The sequence below is a fragment of the Perognathus longimembris genome, chromosome 12, assembly GCF_023159225.1.
Source record: "Perognathus longimembris pacificus isolate PPM17 chromosome 12, ASM2315922v1, whole genome shotgun sequence".
Taxonomy (NCBI): Eukaryota; Metazoa; Chordata; class Mammalia; order Rodentia; family Heteromyidae; genus Perognathus; species Perognathus longimembris.
Window position 1 is genome coordinate 22,305,183 of NC_063172.1, and position 26,515 is coordinate 22,331,697.

The 26,515-nt window shown below is 38.5% G+C and overlaps 1 protein-coding gene across 4 annotated transcripts in view; it reads left to right on the forward strand.

Moving 5' to 3' along the window:
* Sybu (syntabulin) overlaps positions 1 to 26,515 on the forward strand; it is a 65,648-nt gene that overhangs the window by 19,557 nt on the left and 19,576 nt on the right. For all 4 annotated transcript variants that reach the window (XM_048358394.1, XM_048358392.1, XM_048358393.1 and 1 more), the window contains exon 3: positions 4,329 to 4,526. In XM_048358394.1, the coding sequence (XP_048214351.1) occupies positions 4,329 to 4,526 (198 nt within the window). The remainder of the gene's footprint in view (positions 1 to 4,328; positions 4,527 to 26,515) is intronic.

Genomic DNA, 26,515 nt, shown 5'->3' on the forward strand with positions numbered 1-26,515 from the left:
TTTTTTTCTTTTTTTAAATTAAATTTTATTGACAAGGTGTTATACAGAGGGGGTTCCGTTACATAATAAAGGTAGTGAGTACATTTCTTTTCTTATTAGTTACACCCTCCCTCATTTTTCTTTCACTTCCCTAGTTTAGATAAGCATATATACAGTATCTAGTGTATCAAAATCATATACAGTGACCACAGGAGGTACATCAATGGAAATTCACCTAGTACATTAAACATAATGACAACAATAAAATTCTCCTGTTTCCATCTCTTACTTTCCAAACTCTTGTTGCAAAACTTTCCTCATAATAAAACCAAACAGAAAAATCCTTGCCTGCCTAACCATTCTTCTGGAATTGTGTGGTACCATACACTTTTTGGAGAGAGATCAGTTAGAATTTTTCTCATTGTCTGTCTAGAAATAATTCCCTCATTTCTATCAAATTAGAAGTTTTGTCTTTGGTAACTTAAAAAAAAATCAATGTAACTTATAAATGCCAGAATTAAAAAAGCAACGTGTGTGGGCTGGGGATATGGCCTAGTGGCAAGAGTGCTTGCCTCTAATACATGAAGCCCTGGGTTCGATTCCCCAGCACCACATATACAGAAAACTGCCAGAAGTGGCGCTGTGACTCAAGTGGCAGAGTGCTAGCCTTGAGCAAAAAGAAGCCAGGGACAGTGCTCAGGCCCTGAGTCCAAGGCCCAGGACTGGCAAAAAAAAAAAAAAAAAAAAAAAAAGCCACATGTGTGCCAAGTTACAGATTCTGTAGGTAGAATTAATAGGGTAGTGGCAGGAAGTAAACACACTCAAAAAGTTTAACTGAAACCTAATATATACATCTCTTAAATACATCCTTAGTCCACATGTAGTTTATCAAATGGTAAGTTCTTAGAGAAACCATTTGGCTTCAGTACTCTTAGAAGCTCAGAGTATATGTTAACTGAAAATTTTTTTGCCTGTGCTAGGAACCAAATCCAGGGCCTTGTGAATGTTAAGCAAGTGCTCAAAAACTTGAGCTATACTCCCAGCTTTTCATTTCTTGAGTCAGGTTCATTATATAGTACAATCTGACCTCAATTCTTCATCTCTGTGCTTCGGCCAGCCAAGTGCAGGCATTACCACACTTTCAGTGAACTGATAATATTTGTACAGAATTTTGAAGAGGAATATTATCTTCGAGATGGTCAGTTTCTACATGTGCCACAAAGGGAAGGAGATGGGAAAGTACAGCTGAGAAAGAGCCTGGATAAGATTTGTTGAAAAGATAACCACTTCTTCAAAGAGTAAAATTTCCCAGGTGCTATGGGTGACTCACAAAGCTGTGTCTGTGCTGGGCTCTTTGCATGATTTAAAGTGTGTCCTCCCTAGTAAGAAAATTAATGATCCTGCCTTTTGTGAGCTAGAATTTTTTTTGGTTATTGTTGGTTCCCATTAAACAAAAAAGACACATGTCCCAGACTCTTCTGATTGATTTTCTTGGGTGCAAATTTTCTTGAACAGACTTGGTAATTTATAAATACTGTGCATAGACATTAAATGCTAACACACCTGGCTAATTTATAAGCTCCAACCTGATAGAACCTGGGTATAATACTGGTGGGCTGTTTGAATGCCTGAAATTGATACATATTCCTTTAAGCAATGAATTATTGACTTCTGTTTCCCTCTCAGATGAAGCACAGTAATGGACAGTAAAAAGAGACATGTGTATGTAGCAATTTAATGTTTTAATAAGTACCCAAAGTTCATGATTGGTTTGGGTATGTCATATCCTCATCCCTGCCTTGGGAAATTCAGGATATAAATACCTGTGGCAGGTGAGGTATGCACCCTAAGTGAAAATTTTCTGTGGCCTTTCCCCACACTGCTACTACACTAAGCTCCACTTCTCAATTTTTATTCAGACTTTAATACCTAATGCTTGACATGACTAATGCTGAAAACTCAGGGTATACATATTCTTATTCAGGGTAATTTATGGATCTGACTCCTAAGGGAATAATTTTAAGGTCAGTAGGTTATTTTTTTTTAGTCCAAGGTATTTATTTTAGATTTTTAAAATTTTATTATAAAGGTGATAAACAGAGGAGTTACAGTTAGATAAATCACATAATACATGCATTTCCTTTTGAACGGTGTCACCCTCCCTCATTTTCCCCCATTTATTCTCTCCTGAGCCCCCCCCCCCCGGTCCAAATTGTCCAGTTCATTTCCAACATAGTGTCTACTGTGTTGGAATTGGTTCACCCTTTGTCCCACATTCACACAATGAGAGCAAAGAAGGATATTTTTAGGAGAGCATTGCAAAGGCTCAACAGCAATATGCATATGATCCTATACAATGATGATTATTGAAATAGGTGACTTTTTTAATAATTAGACTTCATTCAAGTTTTGGACTAGGAATCAAGAAAGAGCATTTCCAGAAACAGCCTATGGAACTCCTATAATATGCCAAAAATTAAAGAAAGAAAGAAAAAGAAAAGAGAGAGAGAAAGAAAGAAAGAAAGAAAGAAAGAAAGAAAGAAAGAAAGAAAGAAAGAAAGGAAGGAAGGAAGGAAGGAAGGAAGGAAGGAAGGAAGGAAGGAAGGAAGGAAGGAAGGAAGGAAGGAAGGAAGGAAAAGAAATTAGTGTGTTAGTGCCAAGTTCACTTTGTTCCAGGAACTTGGATATTTTGTAATAAAAAATGAAATATAAGCCAAAAATAAAACAGTGACAATTCTTTTTTTAGGTGGATTCTAGGCATAATTCAGGCAATCTATATATTATTCATGCATACTTCTGTTTCTGTCTTTATTTCAGCCATAGAGTCTTAAGATGGATAGTTAGCAAATTATTTTAGTGCCCTACATATTCATAAAAACTTAATAGTTCTAAACTTAATAGTGCTATATATCTTTATTTTTGTGTCTAATTAGCACCTATATAACTGGCATCAAAATACTTTCAAATAGTAAAAAACATGAAGGACAACAATTTACCACTAATTGACCATGTTGAGTAGACACATGTTTGAGTAATATTGATTTGGCTTTAAATTTCTATATGATTGTCCTTACTGAAATTTGAATGACTTAACTAAGCATCACAAGTACTCTGATAAATTTGAAAAGTAGACACTGGCAGTATGAATTTGCTATTTGCTTAAGCATCTAGTGTTTTGGGATCATTTCATATCATATATAGTAAATTAAAATAATTATACTGTTTAATAGTTATCTCAAACTTGAAAGTTAGCGAAACGTTTCTAATGTGAGTAATGCTTTCATCACTATGCTAGACCGAAATGGCTATAATTGATGTATATGTGACAAAAATCACTTCTTTCTACTTCCTTGAAAATCTAAAGCCAGAGATCTTAATTGAGAAAACTCTATTAACCAACTGTTGGGCCAAGGGATGAAAAATGGGGTAGGCTCAGGAATATTCATGTAGCTTTGCTTTCATAACTAGTGATCTTGAATTGTTTTGATAAACATTTTATTACTAACTCCATACAAAAATCTGTAGGCATATATCACCCAAAATTATACTATATATCCAAACGCATATTCTTAGGTTTAACAACAAGATTAAAACACACACACACACACACACACACACACACACACACACACACACACAAACCTTTTTGCCAGTCCCAGGGCTCCAGACTCGGGGCCTGGGCACTGTCCCTGGCTTCTTTTTGCTTAAGGTTAGCACTCTACCTCTTGAGCCACAGCATCACTTCTGGCTTTTTCTATTTTTGTGGTGCTGAAAATCAAACCTATGGCTTCTTGCATGCTAGGCAAGCACTGTACCACTAAGCCACATTCCCAGCCCCAAGATAAAAATTTTTGCTAGTTAAAAAGCTTATACATTTTACCTTTAAAGTAGTCTCTTAAGGAAGAAGAGCGAGCAAATGCAATCATGTTTTTTAGTAAGACACCATGTAGAAAATTATCTATGTAACTTGTGGGCAGGGACTGGAGGGGGAAACTGGGTAAAGGAAGAGTGACATTGTCCAAAAAAGAATATATGCTCATTACCTGACTTAGGAAATGATAACCTGTCTGTATAGTACCTAAATAACAACAATAAAATTCTATTTTAAAACAGGGGAAAATATTCTTTTAAAGTAATCAATATTTTGTTAACAGGAGTGGCTAAAATTTGGAAAAAACAAAGGAGAGTCATCAAAGCAGAGACATGCACTGCAGTTAACCTGGGCTTCATAATCAGAGAGAGAGGGAGAGAGGGAGGGAGGGAGAGAGAGAGAGAGATACACATAGCATCTGTTTGCCATGTTTGATTTTCTCCTTCTTATTAAATACCCACCAATTACTTTTTCTCAGATGACACAGGCTGTCCTAGTAGCCAGTCAGTGTCCCCTGTGAAGACTCCTTCAGACACCGGAAACAGTCCCATTGGCTTTTGCCCTGGAAGTGATGAAGACTTCACCAGAAAGAAATGCACGATTGGAATGGTTGGTGAGGGAAACAGCCAGCCAGCTCGACATAAGAAGGAATCAAAGGCAGGCCTTGTAAAGCCAGGTAAATGTACTATTATTCCTTGTGTATTTTTTTTCCTCAGATTAAAATGTGGGAAAGACTTCCCATTGGAAGCAAAACACTTATCTATCAAATTAAGGATCACTGATCCTGTTGCTGATACTGAGCCATACCTTTCAGGGAGCTAGAGAATTTGCTTTGATATCTGTTAACAATTAAACATAGTGAGGTAGGTATGTACCCATTATAAAGAAATTTATAGGGCTGGGGATATGGCCTAGTGGCAAGAGTGCTTGCCTCTAATACATGAAGCCCTGGGTTCGATTCCCCAACACCACATGTACAGAAAACTGCCAGAGGTGGCGCTGTGGCTCAAGTGGCAGAGCAAAAAGAAGCCAGGGACAGTGCTCAGGCCCTGAGTCCAAGGGCCAGGACTGGCAAAAAAAAAAAAAAAAGGAACCAAATAGAAAAAATATAAGTTGGATGGCCTATCAGACATTTAAACTATATCACCAATTGTAACTTAAATTATAAAATAAAAAGACATTACTTGATATCACCTAACGGCACCACAAGTTGTGAGAACAATGAAAATCTATAGAGCTGGGCATACATGAAAACTATTGTCTTTTTAAATGATGTTATACATGTATATATTTAGTAATTTAAAAACATTAGATGCTATGAGATGAAATGAAGATAACTCTTGCAATGAAAGAATGCCATGATCATAAGAAAAGGTGAGTTATCAAAATATGAAATATGTAAATAAATAGTTTGCATCTCAGAAATATTGGCAAATATAGTCTTCTTGATTAAAGCCAATAGGCCTAAGCATTCTCATTTGGATATAACCTCTCTATTATATTCTTTTAACAATTACACTATATGTATATAACATATATAATGCTTCCAGGACTCCTTTTTCCTCATTTGCCTTCTATTTTTTGCTTCATGAAACAGTTGTATAAGGAGCTGCAGGTGATTTTATTTAATGGGACTAATACTCGAATTGCTGTGCACATCTGTCCATAAGGAAGTATTCTTCATCTTACTTTTGGCCAACCACAGACAATGTCATTTCATCTAAGAAAAAAACCTAACCTGTGTGAGAAATAAATGGATGGTTAATAATCCTTTGTTGTAATAGGAAAAGGGAAGGGCATGAAACAAGGGAAATAAAGATTGCATGTTAAAGAGGAAACCAGGGAACGTACAGAGTTTGAGGCACCCTTATCCCTTGAAAGGGATTCATTAGCTAATGAATTTGTTACTTTGTGTATCCAAGGGCCAGCACTGCTTCTGTCTCTTCTCTCACTCTCCTGCTAGCTCTCAATCTTCCTTGCTCTCCTGCAAATGAGTTATCGAATCAAAATTCAGTCTTTTAAAAATTGAAATATAGTTCACACATCAAGAAATTCACTCAAGGTATACAATTTAATAGCTTTTAGCCTATTCACACGATTGAGAAAACATCACCTTTATCCAACTCCAAAGTATTTCTCTTACCTGCCACATGAAGTCCCATATCCACTAGCAGCTCCATGTCCACTCCTCACTCCCCAGACCTAGCAGCTGCTAGCTCACCCTCTATCTCTATGGATTTTCCCATGCTTGGTATTTCATACAAATGCATCCATACATCACATAACCTTTTGTGTGAGGCTTCTTTCACTTACATTAATGTTTTCTACTTCACCAGTATAGCATGTTTCAGTACTCCATTCCTTTCTACAACTGGGATCATTTCCCACTATATCAGTATTTTACATTTTAAGATACCTTGATTAAAAAAATAATTTTAGGCTTAATGAAAGAATCATTGAGTGTGGAATATGGAAAATTTTCTAATACCCACTCAGGACCACTGCCTCCATTATTTGCTATAATTTCCATCTTGCCTTAATTATTAATGTGGTGTTATACCATATTTTGTTTACCTGTACTTCAATTGATGGATCTTTGGGTTGTTTATAAACAGACTATAATGAGCTGTTTTGCTGCTTTCTAGCTATTATGTGTAATAGTGCTGTGAATTCTGGTATACAAGATTTTGTTTGAGTATGTTTTCAGTTCTTATGGTATATACTTAGAAATTAAATTATAATCTCACAGGAAAATTCTATGTTTAACATTTAGAGGATCTGTAATACTATTTTCCAACATGTCTGAGCTATTTTATGTTACTACCAGCAATGTATAAAGATTCTAATTTTCCAATCCTGGTTAATACTTATTATTATCTGTCAATTTTTAACCATCATTATCTTAGACCTTTGATTTTTAGTCTGTTGGTGTTGCTGTAACAGAATACCCGAGACTGAGTAACACCAAAAGAAAAGAAACTCATTTCTTATAGCTTTGAAGGCTGGGGAAAATCAAAGTTGTAGATGTGCCTCTGGCCAGGGCCTTTTGGCCTCACCATAAATACACGAAGGAGGGCCTCACATGTGAGAGAGTGGAAATGTGCCAGCCGACGTCTCCTGGTCTTCTAAAGTCATTGGTCCCATCATGGGGTTATGTACCTACGTTTCATAAAAACACACACTATTGACAAACAATCATCTATGGTTTCAGTAGAGTTTTGTGTCTACTTTATTAAAAATTATGGACCGTACTGTCTTAATGGTACATACTTATAATCCTTGCACTCAGGAAGGCAAAGCAGGAAGAGCACCAGTTTTAGGCCTGTCCATTGCTATATAGTGAGTTCCAGGCCTGCCTGCTGCAACTCAGAGAGACTGTGTAAAAGGAAAAGTCACAACAAAAATTATGAATCCTGGCTTAATCGCTCTTGCCCAAAGGCAAGCTAACCATTTGTCAACTGCTTAAATTGCTTAGCTGCTCTTGTTATTTGTATAGAACTAAGGTAAAGGAAGCCTTGTTGGTCCTAACATTGTTGTTGAAAACAAATTACCACAGTATTTGAATGGAACCCAGTTCTTTCAGTAAGCTCTTTTGTATTTGAGAAGAAGCTGCACAGTGACTTATAGTTAGTTCTCTGAACTTTTGACTGAATAAACCTGTCAATCTCATAAATATAATAGGAGGAAATCCTGGAAGTGAAGCCCCTACATGACACTAAAGTTTATAAAATGCAGAGACACAATCTGTTAAGCCACAAGAAGGCACAGCTTGCAGGTGAAAACAGTCTGCCTTCTCTACGCCCCAAATGATGTCCTCTCAGTTGAAGCTGGTTCTTCAGCTCTTGGTGTGCAGTATAATTAAAAAAAAAAAAATAAGCTACCTCATTAAAACTAATTCATTAAAATAGCAGGCAATTAGGAGCTCTTACACAGGTACTCAGGCTCCACCCCACCCCCCATTAAGTAAGTAAAACCCATTTAATTTTAAGTCCATTGCTCCAGATTCTGGAACACTTCTGTTCACCTCTGAAAGAGGTATTAAAATGCCCCGGTGGTCAGTCAGATGAAGACCTAATAATGTTCATGGAGCCTGTGATGCAGAGAGAAATGAGAAATATGTCACAGGATGCTGAGAAGGGTTTTGAAAGATGAACTGAGCAGTGAGTAAGCCCAGGCTGGCCAGCAGAGGCCTGTGGCACACGCAGCAGGAATTCCTTCCTGCCAGGCAGGAACTCCTTCTGGAAACTTGTTGGAGAGGCAGTGAGCCTTCTGTCACATTGGCTTCTATCACTGAATACCTACACAGACTAAAAAATGACCAAAAGGACCAAAAAAAAAAAAAAATCCCTACAGACCAGTTGGACAACAGCTTTGTATTTCTTTTATTGTTTCTTTTTACCCGTAATTCAGCAAAACATGCAAGGTTGAATCTCCAGAGCCTCACATTTCCCAGATGGGAAATAGAATGCATAATCTGTACAAGTGATTAAGTTGGGAAACAGAGAAGTATGCAGAATAGGGAATAAGCATGACTTTGTTCTTGATTTTGTAATGGAGACAGTTATATATCTGGGAGATACAACAGAATAAAAACAAAGGAATGAAGGCCTTCCAAGGGGAAAATTTTCATTCCTGTTTATTATCTTTAAGTAGCTCTACAAAGGGGTTTCAATTCAAGATATGAATTTATGAGTACAGTGCCTCTTGACTAATGTCACTCCTCCCATTATTCTCCTCCATCTCTGAGGGGCAACTTTTTGGGGAATCCCATTTGAGACATTCCTTCCACCTGTATGCCCTCCCCCCGCAGCGAGGTTAAAACATTATTTAACCAAGAAATGAAAATTGTAGTTAAATTACTTCACTAGAGCATTAAATGGCATTCCTTAGCCATTTTAGTACCAGATTTATTTCTGGGCGGTTCCTTAACCCAAGGACAGAAAAAAGCCATTATCTTTGTTTTACAAGTAGAAGTATTAATTATTTGTTCACTGGCTTGTTGGAGTAGGGGGGGGAAACAATTACTCAGGTTAAACAAGTGATTAGAAAAAGGAAAGTAGAAGCACCACTAGAGGAGATTAAGGAGATAAGTAAAGAGCCAGAGCCTGGGTCATTATAATTTAAAAGAAATCCACATTTACAAACTAAAATGTTGAAATCTGCATTTGAAAGGTATCAGTGTATCTCCTTAACATTCTAGCCAAGTTAGTATAGCCAAGTTAGAATCCTCATGTTATCAGACACCACTTAGGCAATTGAAATTGGAGAGATGGCCAAGCTGAACTTTAATAACCTCACAACAATAGGCCAGAATTGGTTACTGTAGCAAAGGGAGAGATTTCCCACATTCAGATACACTTACTAAAGAACTCATAAGGTACCAACTAGGCTAATGATTAGTCAATACTGGTTTCCTTTAATAGCGATAGCCCCACAGATGTTTCCACTCTTATATTGAGTGTCCTTTCCACTTCAAAGTCAGTTCCCTAAAATAAAACTACAGCTATGCAACTTACCTGGACTGAAATATTATTATGATAACTTGAGCTAGGGAGAGAAGAATTGAGAGCTTAGTCTTGCTCAGCTTCTCTGCTGATCGCCTATTGTGTCCTGTCTTGGCAGAAATGTCCTTTGCTGTGTGACCCAGGGGACATTTTCTAACCACCTGACTTGAGTCTAACATAGTAGATTCAAAATTTCATCTCACTGCTTTATAACTGAGCAACCTGCAGCTGCTCCTAGTCCTTTTGATATCATGTATTTTCATCTATTAAAAAAAAAGTGTTTGTAAAGGCTAAGTGAGTTGATTCTTCACTGGATGTTACTGGTAGTTATATCTTTATAAATAAAGATGTGGCAAACCCCATGCACTTTATGTATGTATGTATGTATGTTTGTTTGTTTGTTTGTTATTTTGTTTGTTTGTTTGGGCCAGTCCTGGGGCTTGAATTCAGTGTCTTGCTGCTATCCCTAAGCCTTATTGTGTTCAAGGCTGGTGCTCTCCTACTTGAGCCACAGCGCCACTTGCAGCTTTTTCTGAATAGTTTATTGGAGATAAGCGTCTCAGGCCCTGGCTGGCATCAAACCACAATCCTCAGATCTCAGTCTCCTGAGATCTATCCTATTACAGGCATGAGCCACTGGTGCCTAACTCCATGAACATGCAGGAAAACTTCTCAAAGTTCTACACAGAACTTTTAGTATGTTTATGTTATCCCGGTTCATGTAAAACAAGAAGAATATTGGATATAAGAAGACAATGAAAGCAGTATAAATTATGCCTTGACAATTAGCAAAGAGATGGGAAAGACCACTACAAATCTAGTGGATTTGGGGGGTCATTGTCAATTTTAAATGCTTTGTCATTCTTAGTGCAGTAATTGATGGAAAAGTAGATGAAGTAATTGTGAAGGCAAACTTGGCAGAAAATGTTTGAAGCATTAAAAATATTTCCAGGTAGTAGGGAAAAATAAATTTGGTGCTGAAAAGGGTGCTGAAAACAAACTTGGTGCTGAAGTCTTCCAGCAATAGAATTCAGCGTCATATATAGGCTATGATCTGTTTCTGATACTGAAACATGAAAATATTTGAAACATGAAAATATTTGGAACATGAAAGTATTTGGAAGGGTTTGATTATGTGTAATTATAGGTTGAGATAACATTGAAAAAGTGGTTGATTTTTGAAGCTGATTGTTATTGAGTACTGACTGTCCCAGACAGAGTTCCAAGCCTTTGACTTTCAATCCTAAACATTAATATAAAAAAAAAAAAAAAACAGTTCCCTCACACTTGGAAGGGTCTGGAGTACACTCGTGGTACACAAAGCAGTGAGAGAAGAAGGAGAAGAATATAGCAGATAATGTCTGTGTAGTCAAAGTGATAGGAAGCCACGTCAGGGCAATGAGAGAAGAAATTCTTTGATTTATGTGCTGGGATCTCTCTGTTGCCTCTGTGGAACTGGATTATCAAAAGGTAAAACTGGACATTAAAGTTAGAGGCAGAGGAAATGGCAAAGTTACAAGGGAGCTATGTCTATAACTTGCTATAGGGTCTTCATTTTCCAAAAGAAGTCATTTTATTGACTAATTCCAGCAATCCTTTTGAGATATGGCTGAATAGCCTATAATCTCTGAATTCATTATTTTAGTTAAATATATTTATACTGTTATTAATTTTAGAAATACTGTACTCTACTCATCTCTGTCTTTGTAGGGCTACATTGTGTGCATGTGTATGTATATGTGTGAGTGTGCACACAAGCATGTGCATGCATGCACATGTTCATAGGGGGCTTAAATGCATGGCCTGGGTGCTATCTGAATGTTTTTTGTGCTCAAGACTAGCACTCTACCACTTGAGCCACAGCTCCACTTCCTGGGTCTTTGGCGGGGGTTGGGGTTTTGTTTTTGTTTTTGTTTTTTGAAATTTATTGGAGGTAAGAGTCTCATGGACTTTCCTGCCCATGCTGGCTTCAAACCACAATCCTGAGATCTCAGCCTTCTGAGATCTAGGATCTCAGGATCCTAGAATGATCTAGGATTACAGGCATGCTCCATCAATGTCTAGCTGCTAGGGCTACTTTTTAAATCATCGGACTTTTCCAGAGTGAGTAATCATCATCCCCACTCCCTCAATTTGTTCAAGATGAAGCAGTTTTAAATCCGTTCCATATACTATTATTAGTCATTTTTTAAGATTATAAGCATTATGAGGGTATGGATTAAGTTATACGAAAGGGACCCTAAAGGACACAAGTATTAACGTGTGTCCTGCAAATAGCATATAGATATTTGGGAGACGCAGGTTTTTGGTAGTTAAGCCACTCTAGCACTTGTCATCCAGCAGGTAGAAGGGAGGAAAAGGCTGATGAGAGGTCTTCAACCAGGATGGCAGGATGAAGAAGTTGTGTATGTAATTTCCAATTCTGTTCCATCTTAGTCAAATGGAGACCTGTTACTATGGAAGAAGGAAAGAACAGAGGTGGCGGTTGGTGAACCAGCAAGGTGTCCCAGCACCCACTGCATAGTAGAGGGACAGCTGGCATTTCAGGTCTGCTTTAGGTTATATGAGTACCCTTTTGTATGCAGAGCTCTTCCATGCCTGAGTTCAGACAGCCAAACATGTAGGAGGTGTGATGTCTCTAACTTAACTCCAGACTAGATTACAATTCAATGCAGCCTTTATAATAGGAATAGCTAGGAAAAAATCTGTTATTTAATTTTTGTCTTTTATCAGTTGACCTCAGAAGGCAGGTAAAACTAGCAGGAACTGAGGCCACTTTCTCAAATGGCGCTTTTAGTTCAAACAAAGTAATTACAAGAGTGCTCTACAATGAGAGGCTTTAGAAAGACTCTAATAGAAGGAGATTTCTTCTTTTCTGAAAGGTAGTTGTGGGAGAAGGAGGAGTAATCACCTTATATTTAGACATTGAGACATGATAGACTCAGTCACCTGATGGTCATGAGGGAGGGAGGTTGCTTTATAACAATAAGAAATGTTTTCTCTCTGTTATATAAGAAAATAATTAATACTTAGCATTTGTACATTGCTGTGAATTTCATAAATGCTGTTAGATATATATGAACATGTCTGTCAGTAAATCCTGCCCAACACATAGAGATAGACATGTACATCTTCTCATTCTGAGAAAGAAATCAGTGTCAGCATTTGATATTTGCCTGAAATACAGTATCTGCTCCATGAACAGCCACCCTCTTTATTGTTACAACATGAGAAATGAAGAAAGTTTATGAGTAACACAACATGAAGACGTTAGAATGTCTAATCCTTCCATGTCCTATTTTATCATGAGTATTGATTAGTGGAAACTCTCCTGCTATGATGAAGGGATTTGTAGAAATGTGTTTACTTCAAGAAAACTTCTGCTTGGAAAGGAATATGCCCTCCATTTTTCTTCTGAGCCCCAGATTCCATCTTGCTTCTCCTCAGAACAATAGAAATCCTCTATTCCTGTCTTTCAGCCAGGGCAGTGAAGTGCCTTGCATATTTAAATAGCTTTAATTCATGAAATAACCAAGCAATTTCCTTAAAATGCCACAGGCTTACCATTAAATGTAATAATATGTGGGATTTTGAGGTACTTTCTGGCTTGCTCATTGGAACATTATAATTAACGTGAAATTTTTCACAAATTTGTTCCAGTATTGTCAGAGGATTAATCTTGACTGTTCTGTAGGCATTTACTTGCATTTGACAATTTGGCATTTCTAGAAAAGCTTTGTATCCATTCATGAGGGCAATGGGTTTCATTTGAAACACTGCAGTCACCAGGGAGAAGGCTCTTCTCTTTGCTGATAGGCCAGCTCTCCCTCTGCCTCCTGTTGCTATGGTGCCCAGCAGAGTAACTTCCTTGCCCTGCACATGCAGAAGACTAGGTCTCCATGGATACCCTATTCTAAGACTGTACTCTGTCGAGAGCCGAGCTGAGCTACACACACTGTATTTCTGCAAAAGACATACTCAGCCTATAGTGGGCAGCTATTTGCAGAGGCAGTGTTTGTCATGAAAGTCTACGGAGCTTACCTTCTAAGTAAGTAGTATTAGTTACAGTAAGTATATAGTTATATTGGATCACAAAGTGTGATATGCTGTGTGTGTGTGTGTGTGTGCTTGTGCTTATGTGTAAAGTTAGTTGTAGCAGGCTAAGATGCATACTGAAAAATCTTCAGCTTAGCCTTTTGATATATCCTAAATGCAGAAATTTCAGAATTTCTAAACTTTTGAAATGACACACATATATTGTTTAAAATGCCCTACTCATTTGTGAATCTGCTCATGTAATTTGCTAAAAAAATAAAAGAAGATTGGCCATATCAATTTATATTTTGACTCTGTTAGACTTATCCTCTCACTCTGAGCTTTGCATGTTGCATTTGTAAATGCCACTGGTGTGCTTGGGAAGTAAATGAGCACATCTACAATTAAGGCTAATTGGCACAGCACAAGGTTTGCAATGGACCTCAGTGTAGGCTGAGATGCAATGTATTGATTGTCAAGAGAGAGCTTGCTTGTGCAATTAGACAAAGCAAAACAAGTTCCCTAGGAAAATTATTCACAGCACCTGTCTGTGGACCATTTTGATCATTTCTCCCATGGCATCCAGTAGAATCTCTCAAATTTTTATCATCTGTAGGATTGGGATGTGCAAGATTTTTATGTGAATTATTGCTTTGGTCTACCACTTGCTTTTTACTGTACATTCCAAGAACACAGGATTAGGCTCCTAATGTTGTAAAACTCATGGGTCACCTTAAAGCCTTTGTTTCATCAGCTGGGCAAGTGGTGAACGTCTATGGTGTTAAAGTCAATTAGTGGAAACACAAGGAAGAGTGTACACATGGTAAGTACAATGCTTGTTCAGTAGCCTTAAACTGTAAAATTGAGATTTTACGTGGTTCACAGGAGATAGTTGTCATATACAACTTCTAACAAAGGCAAAAATGGACTACTGTATAGAGACTCACTTTTAATCCAATGAGAAGGGCACACAAACTATTGTAAATATATTTTTCCAGAACTCATGACCATTCAAACAGAAGGTCCACTGTGCAGTGTGCCATCTATGCTAAAAATTAGCCATAGTGCAATTGTAATTCTGCACAGTGGTTAAAAAAATTCCTACCCATTAAGAATGTAAATGTGCAAGGCAGCTGCTGGTAGCTCACATATATAATCCTAGCAACTCAGGAGGCTAAATCTGAGGATCAAATCATGGTTTGAAGACAGCACAGGGAAAAAAGTCCACAAAACTCTTTTCTACAAGAAACACACACACACACACACACACACACACACACACACAGAGATAGAGAGAGAGAGAGAGAGAAGAGAGAAAGAGAGAGCTAGAAGTGGAGTTGGAACTGTGGCTCAAATGGTAGAGTGCTTGCCTTAAGCACAAAAGCTCATGAACATCCTAAGGCCCTGAGCTCAAGCTCCATGACTGCCACCCACACTTAAAAATAATATAAATGTACAAATGACTACATTATTCCTGATTTTATCGTAAATGCCAAGCTTCAGGTTATGGACTTAGTATTATAAAGCTATAATTTCCATTTGTATACAGAACATGTAACAGACATAGGTACAAGATCAATTCCATGGAGATCAGGATTTTTGTTACTTGGAAACCACTGTGGATAGAACTTTATCAAAAGTTTTGGCTTCATTCATAGTAGAAAGCCCATATGTTTTTCTCAAAGTGTATGATAAATTCATTCTCCCATTCATCTCTGAAAACTACTATATGGCTGGATTCTCATTCAACGTTAAAATGCCTGCATCTTCTTTGGAAAATTTTTCCCTCATGTGTGTCATGCATATGACAGTAACTCCTGTCAAACAAGACTACTTGAAAATTCCTTGGCACATAGCATGTAATAAATATTAGCTGCTACTGTTCTATGAATACTGTAAGTACCATCATTGTTACAGTGCATAGGGGTCAGTGGTAGTATCAGCTCACGACTTCAACAATTCTCTATTTTATTTATTTTTATTATCATTAATTAGATGTACACAAAGGAATTGTCATTCAACAAAGCAGTGCATGTATACACGGCATCTTGATCCATGTCTGTTCTCAGTTATCCTATCAAATTTTATATTTAATGCCTAGACTCTACATGCATGCTGAAGGGAAATTTTGGATTTAATGTTCATGAGAATATAACTAAGAGAAAGTGAAATGTTCCTTCAGCAAATTTCTTTTCCTGTTCCAATGGGTGGTTTTATATTTCGCTAAATGGCTACAACTGGAATAGTTGCCAGTTAACTTTGTGGCCACTAATACTATGGCTATGTGGGATATCACAACGTCTGTCTTTGATACAAAGCAGTTAGGCCTAGTTCTAATCAAGATTTATAACGTGAATGAAGTTTGACCATGAAAATGCAGATTCAAAAATTTTAATCTGACATCCTTTCCTGAAAGGATTTCCGTTCAGAGTGCTGTAGCCAATGACAACTATTGAAAAATTAAATTTCATTAAGTTGAAAGTTCAGTGAACGATGAGAGAGGAAGAGATGGGAAATGATTGATTCATCTGTATAAAAATAGGCCCCATGCTGGGATTTTTCCTTTTGCACTAATCCTGTGTGACATCTGAGCAAAAAAAAAAAAAAAAAATTAAAATCAGTGCCATATGCATAGTGCCTGCTGGTGCTGATTTTAAAGCACATGAAGAGTTGACCTAAATTATATTTTGCAGCTTTCTTTTTATTTTAATGTCATTTTTTACTTTCCACTTCTCTACCTTCAATCTGTTTATCCTGGAAAGAACATGACAAAAAAAGATTGCACCTATTCCTTTGAATCAGGAAAAGTACACATTTGTAAAAATGTTGGTTTAAAATGAATCCTCTAACATGCTGGAAATTTGGAATCAATGTAGGTCCACAAATACTGGCTGTATATTGCTTAATGTAACTCTAATTACAGTATCACTAGGATGATATAGTTAGAACAGGCTTTCTTTTCTAATGTTTCACACTAAATAGCAGCCTCATCGCTCTCACAGTGGCCTTTTCCTTATAGTGCAGTGTTCTATAAACACAATAATTTTCCCCTTTTCTCCTTTCCTTTCCATTGTTGTTGGTCATGCATGCACACACTGGGATTATGCACAATTTATCAAGCATTTGTCAGGTACTTGGGCTCCTCTCATGAGTTGTAGGTCCTATCCTTTTGTTGAACTCTGGGGAGCTTTTTGAAGTCTCAGTTAACACTTGTGTTTGCTGAGTCCTCTTTCCTCAGGGAGTTGGTGAGGTTTTGGATGAAGGGATGTTCCTTTCCTTGGCTTGAGTAGCAGGAACATTGTTCAGAGAAACTGGATCTCTGGAGTTGTTCTGCTTCTTTTGCTCACCTTTGAAGCTGTGGTTGGCAGCTCTATAGGCTTTGCCAGGAAGATCTGAATTCTACCCAAGACTCTGAGTGGACCTGACTGTTCCTGAAAAATGCAGGTTCTGCCTCAAACTGACACTGGTTTACCCTCTGACAAACAATGCATTCCCCATTAGAGTTAGTAGAAGTTAGGGACCCAAGCCCGCAGGCTTAGAAGCATTCATTCCAACTATAGCAGATCTACAGATTGTGCCATCTTCACAAGTGTTGCCAAGCTAAAGAAGCAGGGATCATAAAGGAATTTTACCTCTACCTTGAAGTTTGGCTAGGAGTCTGCAAGTTAGCATTTCCATGCTCCTTTATCACAACATTCTTAGCAAGGCCCCTGTTTAAGAGATGAGCAATGCTACTTGGATTTTTTCCAACAAATGTTTATTTGGTGATTCAGGCACTGGGATACAACAGTAAACTTGGGGATCCCCTTCCTTCTGTGACATGCTTTTGGGGAAAATAGAGGTCCCAGAGGAGGGTTGTGTAACCAGTTTGTGGGAATCTGGGAAGAATTCCAAAGACATAATTCAATATTGACATTTAAGAAGGGTATTTGTTGTTGTTGTTCTGTGTGTGTGTGTGTGTGTGTGTGTGTGTGTACATGTGTATACATGTGTACTGGGGCTTCACCAGAAGGTATGGGTACTATCTTTAGCTTTTTTACTCACGGTTGGTACTCTACCATTTGAGCCACAGCTCTGCTTCCAACTCTGTGATAGTTAATTATAGATAAAAGAAGTCTTGGAGACTTTCCTGCCCCGATTGGCTTTGAGCTATAATCCTCAGATCTCAGCCACCTGAGCAGCTAGGATTACAGGAATAGGCTACCAGCACCCGGCTAAAATTGGATTTTTTTTAAGTGCAGACTCTTAGGGATTTGAACTTTGAATGCTAGCATTGTTAAATAAAAAGCTATATACATATTCCCTCAGAGACCTGTTTTTTCCATGTTCTATTGCAATGGTCAAGATGTTATGATTAACAATTATTTTTAGATGGTCCTTTGCTAGAAGATAGCTTCTCTAGGACAAGGACTATGGTTCTCTTTCCTCTCTTTTTTTCTCTTATCTTGTTATTTTCTGTTTTAAATTATTTTTATTAATTCATATCTTTTTTTTTTTTTTTTGGCCTGTCCTGGACCTTGGACTCAGGGCCTGTCCCTGGCTTCTTTTTGCTCAAGGCTAGCACTCTGCCACTTGAGCCACAGTGCCACTTCTGGCTGTTTTCTATATATGTGGTGCTGGGGAATTGAACCCAGGGCTTCATGTATATGAGGCAAGCACCCTTGCCACTAGGCCATATTCCCAGCCCCAATTTATATCTTTTAAAATGTTAGATATAACATTTTGCATCTGACACCTGTGCAGTTAGACAACATAATACTACAGCAAACACTTCTGTCCCTGTCTTGTTTGTTAAGATTTGCTACCACTGTAGGCCCTGCATTCTCTTCTGGGCTTCCAATCTCTCCTGTACCCAGGGATAACCAATGTACTGAAATGGCAGAACACAACATTTCAAAGGGATCCTTTGTTTGTCTGTGTAGTCTTAATTAGCACAGTACCTAGTAGTTAGTAGATTCTAAGAGATTTGTATAGAGGAATGGATCTAACAGAAACTATATGATGTTTTCTGTGGTTCTATTTGCCAAAGTGGTATTAAAATCGAACTTAGTGGGCTCAACCCCCCTGAGACTTGTTAGTTCGCCTTGTGGAGACATTTGAAAATGCAGAGCACAGAAATTAGTCACATACTATTAAATTATTTAGGGATATCTTCAAGTTTGAATTTCTACTGCCTACTTATGTTCTTTTTACTACCATAACAGCATTCTCCAGTGGTCATAAGAGGAGTGGCTTTGATTCTGTTGTAATGTTCTGCTTTGCTTTTCTATTGCCTTTAGGTTTTTGTTTTACAGAACACTGGGGTGGAGAGGGAAAGAGCAGAGAAAGTACATTGAGTCCACTAGCATTTAAAAGTTAAATTGTGCTGGGGGTGGGGCACAGTAGCTGGACAAGCAAAGGCTTGGCCTGGGAGCAAGTGCTCAATGCCAGGCATCATTGAGGGCTCAGAGTCTGGGCAAGGTTCCATTAAAGGAGCCCGTGGAAAGGCAGAATACAGTTGTATGCAGAGCTTAACCTAATCGTGAGTACATGTCATTCTTTTTGATTGCTAAAAGAGCAGGTTAGGACAAGTTAAGAACTCTTATGGAGAAAAAGGGACTAGGTAAAGGGGAAGTCCAAAAATATTTGTTGAAAAACTTCAGGGCTGAAATGTGGTTTTCATTGGATAGACAGAATTGTGAGGTAAAATTTCAGCCTGTTGCTGGAATGGAGCACCCCATGTTTCCCTGGCCTGCTGCTCAGCTCCAGAAGGGAAGCTGAATAGGGAGCCTAGCATTCCAGATGCAGGTCTCCTCCAAGACAGAAAGTGGGCTTGTGTCTCAGAATCTGCATTTCTCCAACTATCCTTTTTGGGAGCAACAATGAAAGCAAAAAGCAGGTGTAGAGATTTTCACAGGTAGGCATTAAGTACACAGTGGCTAGTAGCATGGTTATCAGATTCCCACATTTACTCTGTTTGTGACCTGTGTATGGTTTTTATAATCTATAGTCTGGTGTAAGCACCATAATTTAAACAAGTGACCTGGGGTGGGAGAGCAAGAACCACACCACCTGCCTTGCACCTGCTTTTCTGTGAGCCAGTCCCAGGATCTGAATCCTCTCTGCTGGAAACATTTCTCGGTGACTTTTTTTTTTTAAGCTCACTTCTTCCCTTCTCAGTTTTAGTCCTTTTTTTTTTTAACACATATCAGAATGGAAATGAATCCAAGCCCTTCCATTTCTTCATTTGCATTTGTTCCCACAAACTGTGCAGATGCCAGAAAGTACCAGAATGTTCGGACTGTATTTGTCTTATTGCATTGGTATATGTGCTTGTAGAACGTTTTTTGCATTAAAAATTACACAGACTTAAGTTTAGCATTGATCTTGGACTATCTGTTCAGATCAGATGATTCAATGTTGTCCGAATTCCTCTGGGGGTATGTCAGATCCTCTCCCCCCATTCTTTTGATTATTGCTGTCCTATTTGCTTTTGCTTCCCTGTGCTTGTGTGGAAAACATAGATACCTCCATTCATTCCAAACAGGTATGTAGCCCAAGGGAAAGGTAACTTACTGGATACTCTCCTTGTTTAAAATGATTTTGTTTACATGGTAATATAGTTTTGAACCAATGTAGTTAATTTTATGAGCGTAAAAGACAGGGGAAAAAAAGGACTCTATAGTCATCTCCTTCCTTCTTCTCATGTCACCAAGCTCCTGTCTCCAGCCACCTGGATTGCTATCTGACCTCCAGCCACTCTACCAGATCCTGCTGTCATGGGTGTCTTCATGACTTGGTTCATATTTCCACTTCTGTTCAAAACTCATCATGTTTCTCCCTTGCCTTCAATATGCTCCGCTTGCGTCTTGAAGCATGCTTTCACATTTTTCAACTCTTACGGCAACTCACCATGAAGACTGCTGTATTCCCATCTGATAACCGTATTCCATCCAGACAAGGGACTGGATTTACTTGTCTCTTGTCTTGTGTTTTCTTTCCTTCGTGCTATCATACCTTTTGCCTGAACTCAGCTCTTTCTTCCATACTCTAACACTTGTTTTCTTTCTCCCTGGTGCTCCAGATCTGTCTCAAGTGGCATCTGTCTCATGATAACTCCCTTTTATTTTCTTCCCTTCATGCTGGCTAAGAGTACCTCCTTTTCTGTGTTCCCAGTGCCTGTCCCCCACATTGTCCTCCTCAGTCCCTGCCCATGCATATCCTCCATTAGCAATGATCCACATATAACTGAAATGGACTAACTTTGTTAACATCTTAGATCTTTGTGAATTTTGAGCACAAGGTACAAAGGAGAGAAGGCAGAGAGAAGATAGCAGACTCAAGTCGGACAACTCATCTGTGCTGTTTACCAGCTCTGTGACGGGGAATGTGTGTCATTTCTCTCTCACAACCCCAGTTTCAATGCCTTTATCCTGTATGCCTTCACAAGGAAGGAGGGAAGGAAATAACAGGTGCAGGTAGAGCTCTTGACAGAGTCTCTGAGGACACAGTGGCTAGTAGCATTTTTATCTGACTGTCATTCATTGTATTTGTTATCCCTTCAGGGTTTGTGTTATCTGTAGTTTGCTGTCAGCACCAGAACTTGCACATATTCATTCAAGCCATTCATTAAGCAAGTTAAGTGGGATACAGGCAAGGACAAAGCCAGGTGACATATTACTAGAGATTTCCCTGGGACTTGGCAGGCAGTCCGTTAGTCAGCACCCACTACGTACTGAACTGTGCTATCATCCAGTACACACATGTCAGCCTTTTTTGTCAGTGTATCCTAAATGTTTGTATTAAGTGTGTATGGAATTCCAGGTATGTGGTTCATGTGTCAATCATAAGCTTGTCAAAAAGGATGTGAGAATTGTTTTTCATGTCTGCTTCTCAGTGAACTGCTGGCTCCTTCTTATTTTAATAAGAGCTTTTCTACAATTTGCAAGCAGTGGCCACCAAACTCAGCAGTTTGTGAGTCTCAGAATTTATTTTCTGTGCATTAATAATCCACATGGTTTTTGTCCCTTCCCACCCTGCTACTTCCCTTTCTTTATGAGTCCTCACAAAAGTTTATACTATTTCCAGAAGAGTAGAATCCTATAAGTTCTTCCAGTAACTTTATTCCCTTACTCACAGAATATTTTTTGCATATACTGTACCTCAGGCATTGAACATAGCTGCAAAGACTCAATGATGAACAAAATAGAGGCCTTCCCAGGCAGCCTGGTTTGTATCATACTGGTGTCTGGGCTGGAAACTTGAGATTTAAGAGATTTTCAAATATCGGATAAAACAGTAAATGTAACACTTCAATTTATCATGTAACATCAATGTGTCATCTGAATCTAAAGGAGAAGTAGGAGAAAGAAGTTGGGACCTGTGTTAAGATCTCTTCCACCACTGAATCCCAAGAGTGGAGGAACTCTTGTTAGGTTTGAAATTTTTCAAGGTTAAACTCTGCATGGGTCATAGGAATACAGTGATAAACAAGTCTTACTGGAGAAAAGGTGTTAAAGCAACTAGGCAATCTCAGAGCAATGTGATAAATGCTTGTTAAATTCTGGGAGTGAGGAGTGCATAAAGGACTTACGCCCATCCCTTTCCTGAAGGAAGAGAAAGTCCAAGTTAAACTGAGAACTGAAGACCAAGTAGTATTTCACCAGACTAGGAAGGAAAGAAGATAATCCTAAAGGAGGGAACAGCATGCATGAACCCTGAGTGACTATTGGCTCATAGATCATGCTTAAAGGGGAGCTTTGTCTTAAGGAAACATGTGCCAATGAAGGTTTCAAGGAAGGAATCAGCAAAGGAAATTCATGCTCCAGAGCAGTCTGGAAGACAGGACCCAGGGCCACACCCAGCAGCTGGGCAAAGTGTGAGTCATTTCAGTAATTGTGGGTGAGAAATGATGGCCTTGGGTGAAAGACTCAAGATAGAAGGAGGCAGACAGGGTCAACAGACAGGGCTGAGCAGTGACTGCAATGTGAAGTGACACATTGAAAATAAGAATCCATTATTATGGTGCTTCTGCAACTTTCCAATGCATAAACACCAACAGAGCCATTTGTGTAAAAAGTGTGGATGATAAATGAACACCTTTTCAATCCCAAATCTGGTGTCTGAGACAGAAATTTGTATTTTTAACTAATAGTTCAGGTGCTACTGATGCAGATGATCCTCAGACCATGCCATGAATATCTCCTATCTAGTTGATGATCTGATAAGGCAGTGCTTCTAAGTATATTTGTAATACATTCACGGTTTTTTTTTGGTCTGAGAGTGAAGATCAGTTCTGCTTATATCTGTTAAAGGTAGATGAATGGCTCAGCCCTAAGTGTTCCTGTACACACACACACACACACACACACACACACACACACACACACACACGGCAGTCTTCTTGCTAATGTGGTCTGGACCCCCTGTTTGTTTTGAATGGGGTGCAAAATGGAGTGATGCTAGAGTACTTGAAACCCCTGTTGCATACTGGGAACACATTTAAGGCTTTTAGCAGTGTCCTTTGTATGAGCAAGTAAGAAAACGCTTAATAGGAAACACAATTTCTCCCTAACCTTTGAAGTTTCATGCACGAGTGTTTGCTTAGTGGTAAAGACATATTTTAATTATTTTATTCTTATGCTATTTCCCATACCATTTTACAGTATTTGACATTTTACAAATTCCGTGACCTTGAACAACTCATCAATCTCTCCTTACCATCATCTGTGAAATGGAAATAATCATTGTGCCTATCACGTAAGCGTGTTGGAGATTCAATATGGATCTTTGTAAAGCACTTTGCATAGCTACTGTGTGGATGCAACAAGCCACAGTTCCTGAGAGAAGCCATGCATCTCTAATAACGTTAGCCCTTGAGCTCAAAGTCATTTCAGAGGGGTTTTGCCTTCTTGTGTGAGACACATTTGCTTCTTTTAAGTCTGTTTTGTACCTAGGCAAGGGTCCTTAGAGAAACTGTTTCACACCATATGCACCCAACAGATGGACTATCAATAATAATAATGAAGACCTATTGTGCATCAGTGAAGCAATACAGCTTCAGTTCTCACAAGAGTCTCATGCAATAGACATTCTTTCCTTCCTTGTGGAGAGTGAGGAAACTGAGGCACAGAAAGGTCACACTCTCACCAAATGATAAGTAAGACCTAGACCTGCAGTAACAAAGACATGCTCTTAAGCACAGCTATGAAATATGTGTTGCCAATTACATGAAGTGCAATGAGTATCACTCAACATTCTGCCAAGTAAGTTAAGCTGTTGACTCATTTTGGATGTGAAATATGTAAAGTGATTCCCAAAATGTATACTATCATGTGTATCTATACTTTAAATAACAGCCAGGCCTTCTGCTCCCACTTGATCAAAAGCAGCTATCGAGAAAACTGAGTGCCTCTGAACAGTGATTCTCAATTGTTCATATTCTTATAAGCTGGAGAACATATTGAAACCTCCATTATCAGGCCCTGCCCCTACCTATAAGCTATTGAACTTCATGAAGACCATTCTCAGTGAGTCAGAAACATGGCCTGAGGGACTGCTATTGCTACTGCTGCTGCTGATGGTGGTTCAAAGCCATATCCTGAGACTCGCTGTTTTAGAAGAATGAGATGGTATGTGGTTTTAGGAGCAGACTTTTCTACAATCCAAGCTATTGAACATCATGAAGACATTTTAAAGTGACATATGAGTTCTGTGACATGGCTAGTTAGATGACTATTAGAATGCAAAAGTCTTCACTTTGGCTTTAACAGTTCTAAAGCCATGTGATTGCTTCCTAATGCAGACTTTTATATTGATGACTTCCCCTTCTCAAAAACAGTAGCACCTGTTTCCCTTGTGTTTACTTTACAACTAGTAGGACATTCTGTGCTGCCTTACACACGAGAACACATTCATAAGGAAGTGTCACTCTTCCTTGCCTCCATACTGCAAGGGTAGTCTCTGTCTTTGAGGTTATCATGTAGTAATTCAGTCATTTTCTCATGGCTGGTCTCTTTGTCAAATCAAAGAGTAGAGTTATGGAGTGACCAAACCCAAGCACAGTGAATTTAGTTAACCTCTGATCTTTTAGGACTATGCAGGGGCAGAATTCCAATAGAATTTAAAGCCATATCTTAGTTATATGGGACCCTAAAATTAAGGTAGGCTAAAATATATATTCTGATTTTACTTTTGACTTTTGGTTCTCCAAATGACATGGGACAGCAATGTAAGACAGATATCCCTAAAGCACTTAGTTTTATGGATGAAATACATTGCATAAAAGTGAATTTTTCTTTATGTTCTGGAAATTCAAATAAGGGTGTATCAGAATGGGAAATATAGCTAAAGAGCTGGAATAAATCCAATTTGCTTTCTTATCAGCAGAATAAAGAAATAAATCATGTTACATTATAATTATAGCATATTACAGCCATCATTGAGGTTCTACAGCTATACAGAGAACTTGGAAAATTGTCCTAAATTGTTCATCATGGTAATCTGTCCTTAAACAACTTTAGAAACAATTTGCAAATGCCTGTTATTCAGCTATTTAAGCAGTAGAAACAGGAAGACTGTGAGTTCCAGGCTCCAAAGCCAAAACACCAAGTTGAGGCATTGTTCAAGTCGTAGAGCAGTTGCCTAGCAAATACAAGGTCCTGACTTCAAACTTAGCTCAGGACCACAAAAATCAAAATTTAATCCAAAAAATTAAAAAGAATCTACTTTTTTAGAATATTTTTTATAAATGTGATGATACTGTAAAAAGTAAAATCAACAAGAGGGTAACAGGAGCTATGTTGAGTGAGAACACATAGATAGATATAAGGTCATGTCATCTCTTTTTGCTGATAGGACAGTGGTATTTCCATTTCTTATCATATTAAAAATAAATTAATCAAGAGGATAAAGGAGGTTGAATACTATTGAAATAGATTATATGCAACAATAAAAAGGAAACAAGGAAACCTTTTGGTGATATTTGTATGGAGGAGTAGAGTAAGGCAGGGAGCATTATCAAGGCACAAGATTGATTGGAATGCAGTGTAAACATGTGTGCAGATACAATACAATGATGCCCCCATCATATAACTAATAAAATCCAAATACCAGATCTAATAATTACTTAGCACATAAATCAATCTATTTTTAAGCGAGTTCTCATAGGAGAATAAGTAAAATATTCAAGGATTATGATTAGTCCAATTCTGTGCTTCTCAGATTCACAATTACAAAAAGAAGAAATTGAGAAAATAGCTTTCTGGGTTGCAGAGAAAATAACAAAATGTCACTCCTTAGTGGAAAAATAGCATGCTTTGTTTCCACATGATAGTCTGTGACCTGAGCCTTTGCCTCTTTCTCCCATCTGTCCTGTCAGTTATAAATGAAGAGTACTAGGCAGGGTATCAGGAGACCATTAGAGGCTGTCAAGAGGACACTTTGGAAGGAATTTGGGCTGTGGTCTCTCTGATATACGAAAAATAGATGCATTGCTTTGTACCCACGAAGGGAGAGGGGAGGGGAAGAAGTAAAGGGAGGTAAGGGACAAGGAAAGAAGAGGATAGGAGAGGAGGGGAGGGGAGGAGAAGAAGTGGAAGGGAAGGGAAGAGAGGAGAAAAGAGGGTGTTATATGGGTATCGTGTTGAACTGGTATGAAGGTGGCAGCTCATGCTACTGAGAATGTAAAGAAATGAGCCACTGTGACAATGTGTGGACAGATTGTGGACTGAGACTCTCCCAGTGCTGCTGCCATGGGTAGAAGGGAGCCTGTCCGTGGATTGTGACATGGTGACTAGCCAGCAAGGACAAAGATGAGGAGAGACAGTCAATGCTGTTCATTTAGAGCAAATTAAGAAAAGTGCTTCGGTTCACAAATGAGGGGAGAAATCACATTATTTCAGAGCCTTATTCAATTCCTTGGCAGTAAGATTATGTCATCTCTTTCAGACAAGTGTGTGTGTGTGTGTGTGTGTGTGTGTGTGTGTGTGTGTGTGTGTGTGTGTGTCGGGGGAGAGGTTCTTTTCAGTTATACAAATGCAAGTTTATAGCACTCCCATGCTGAGAAGAAGGTGGAGGAGGTAGCTCTTTCTATATAGATGATAGATAGATAGATAGATAAACAGACAGATAGACAGACAGACAGATA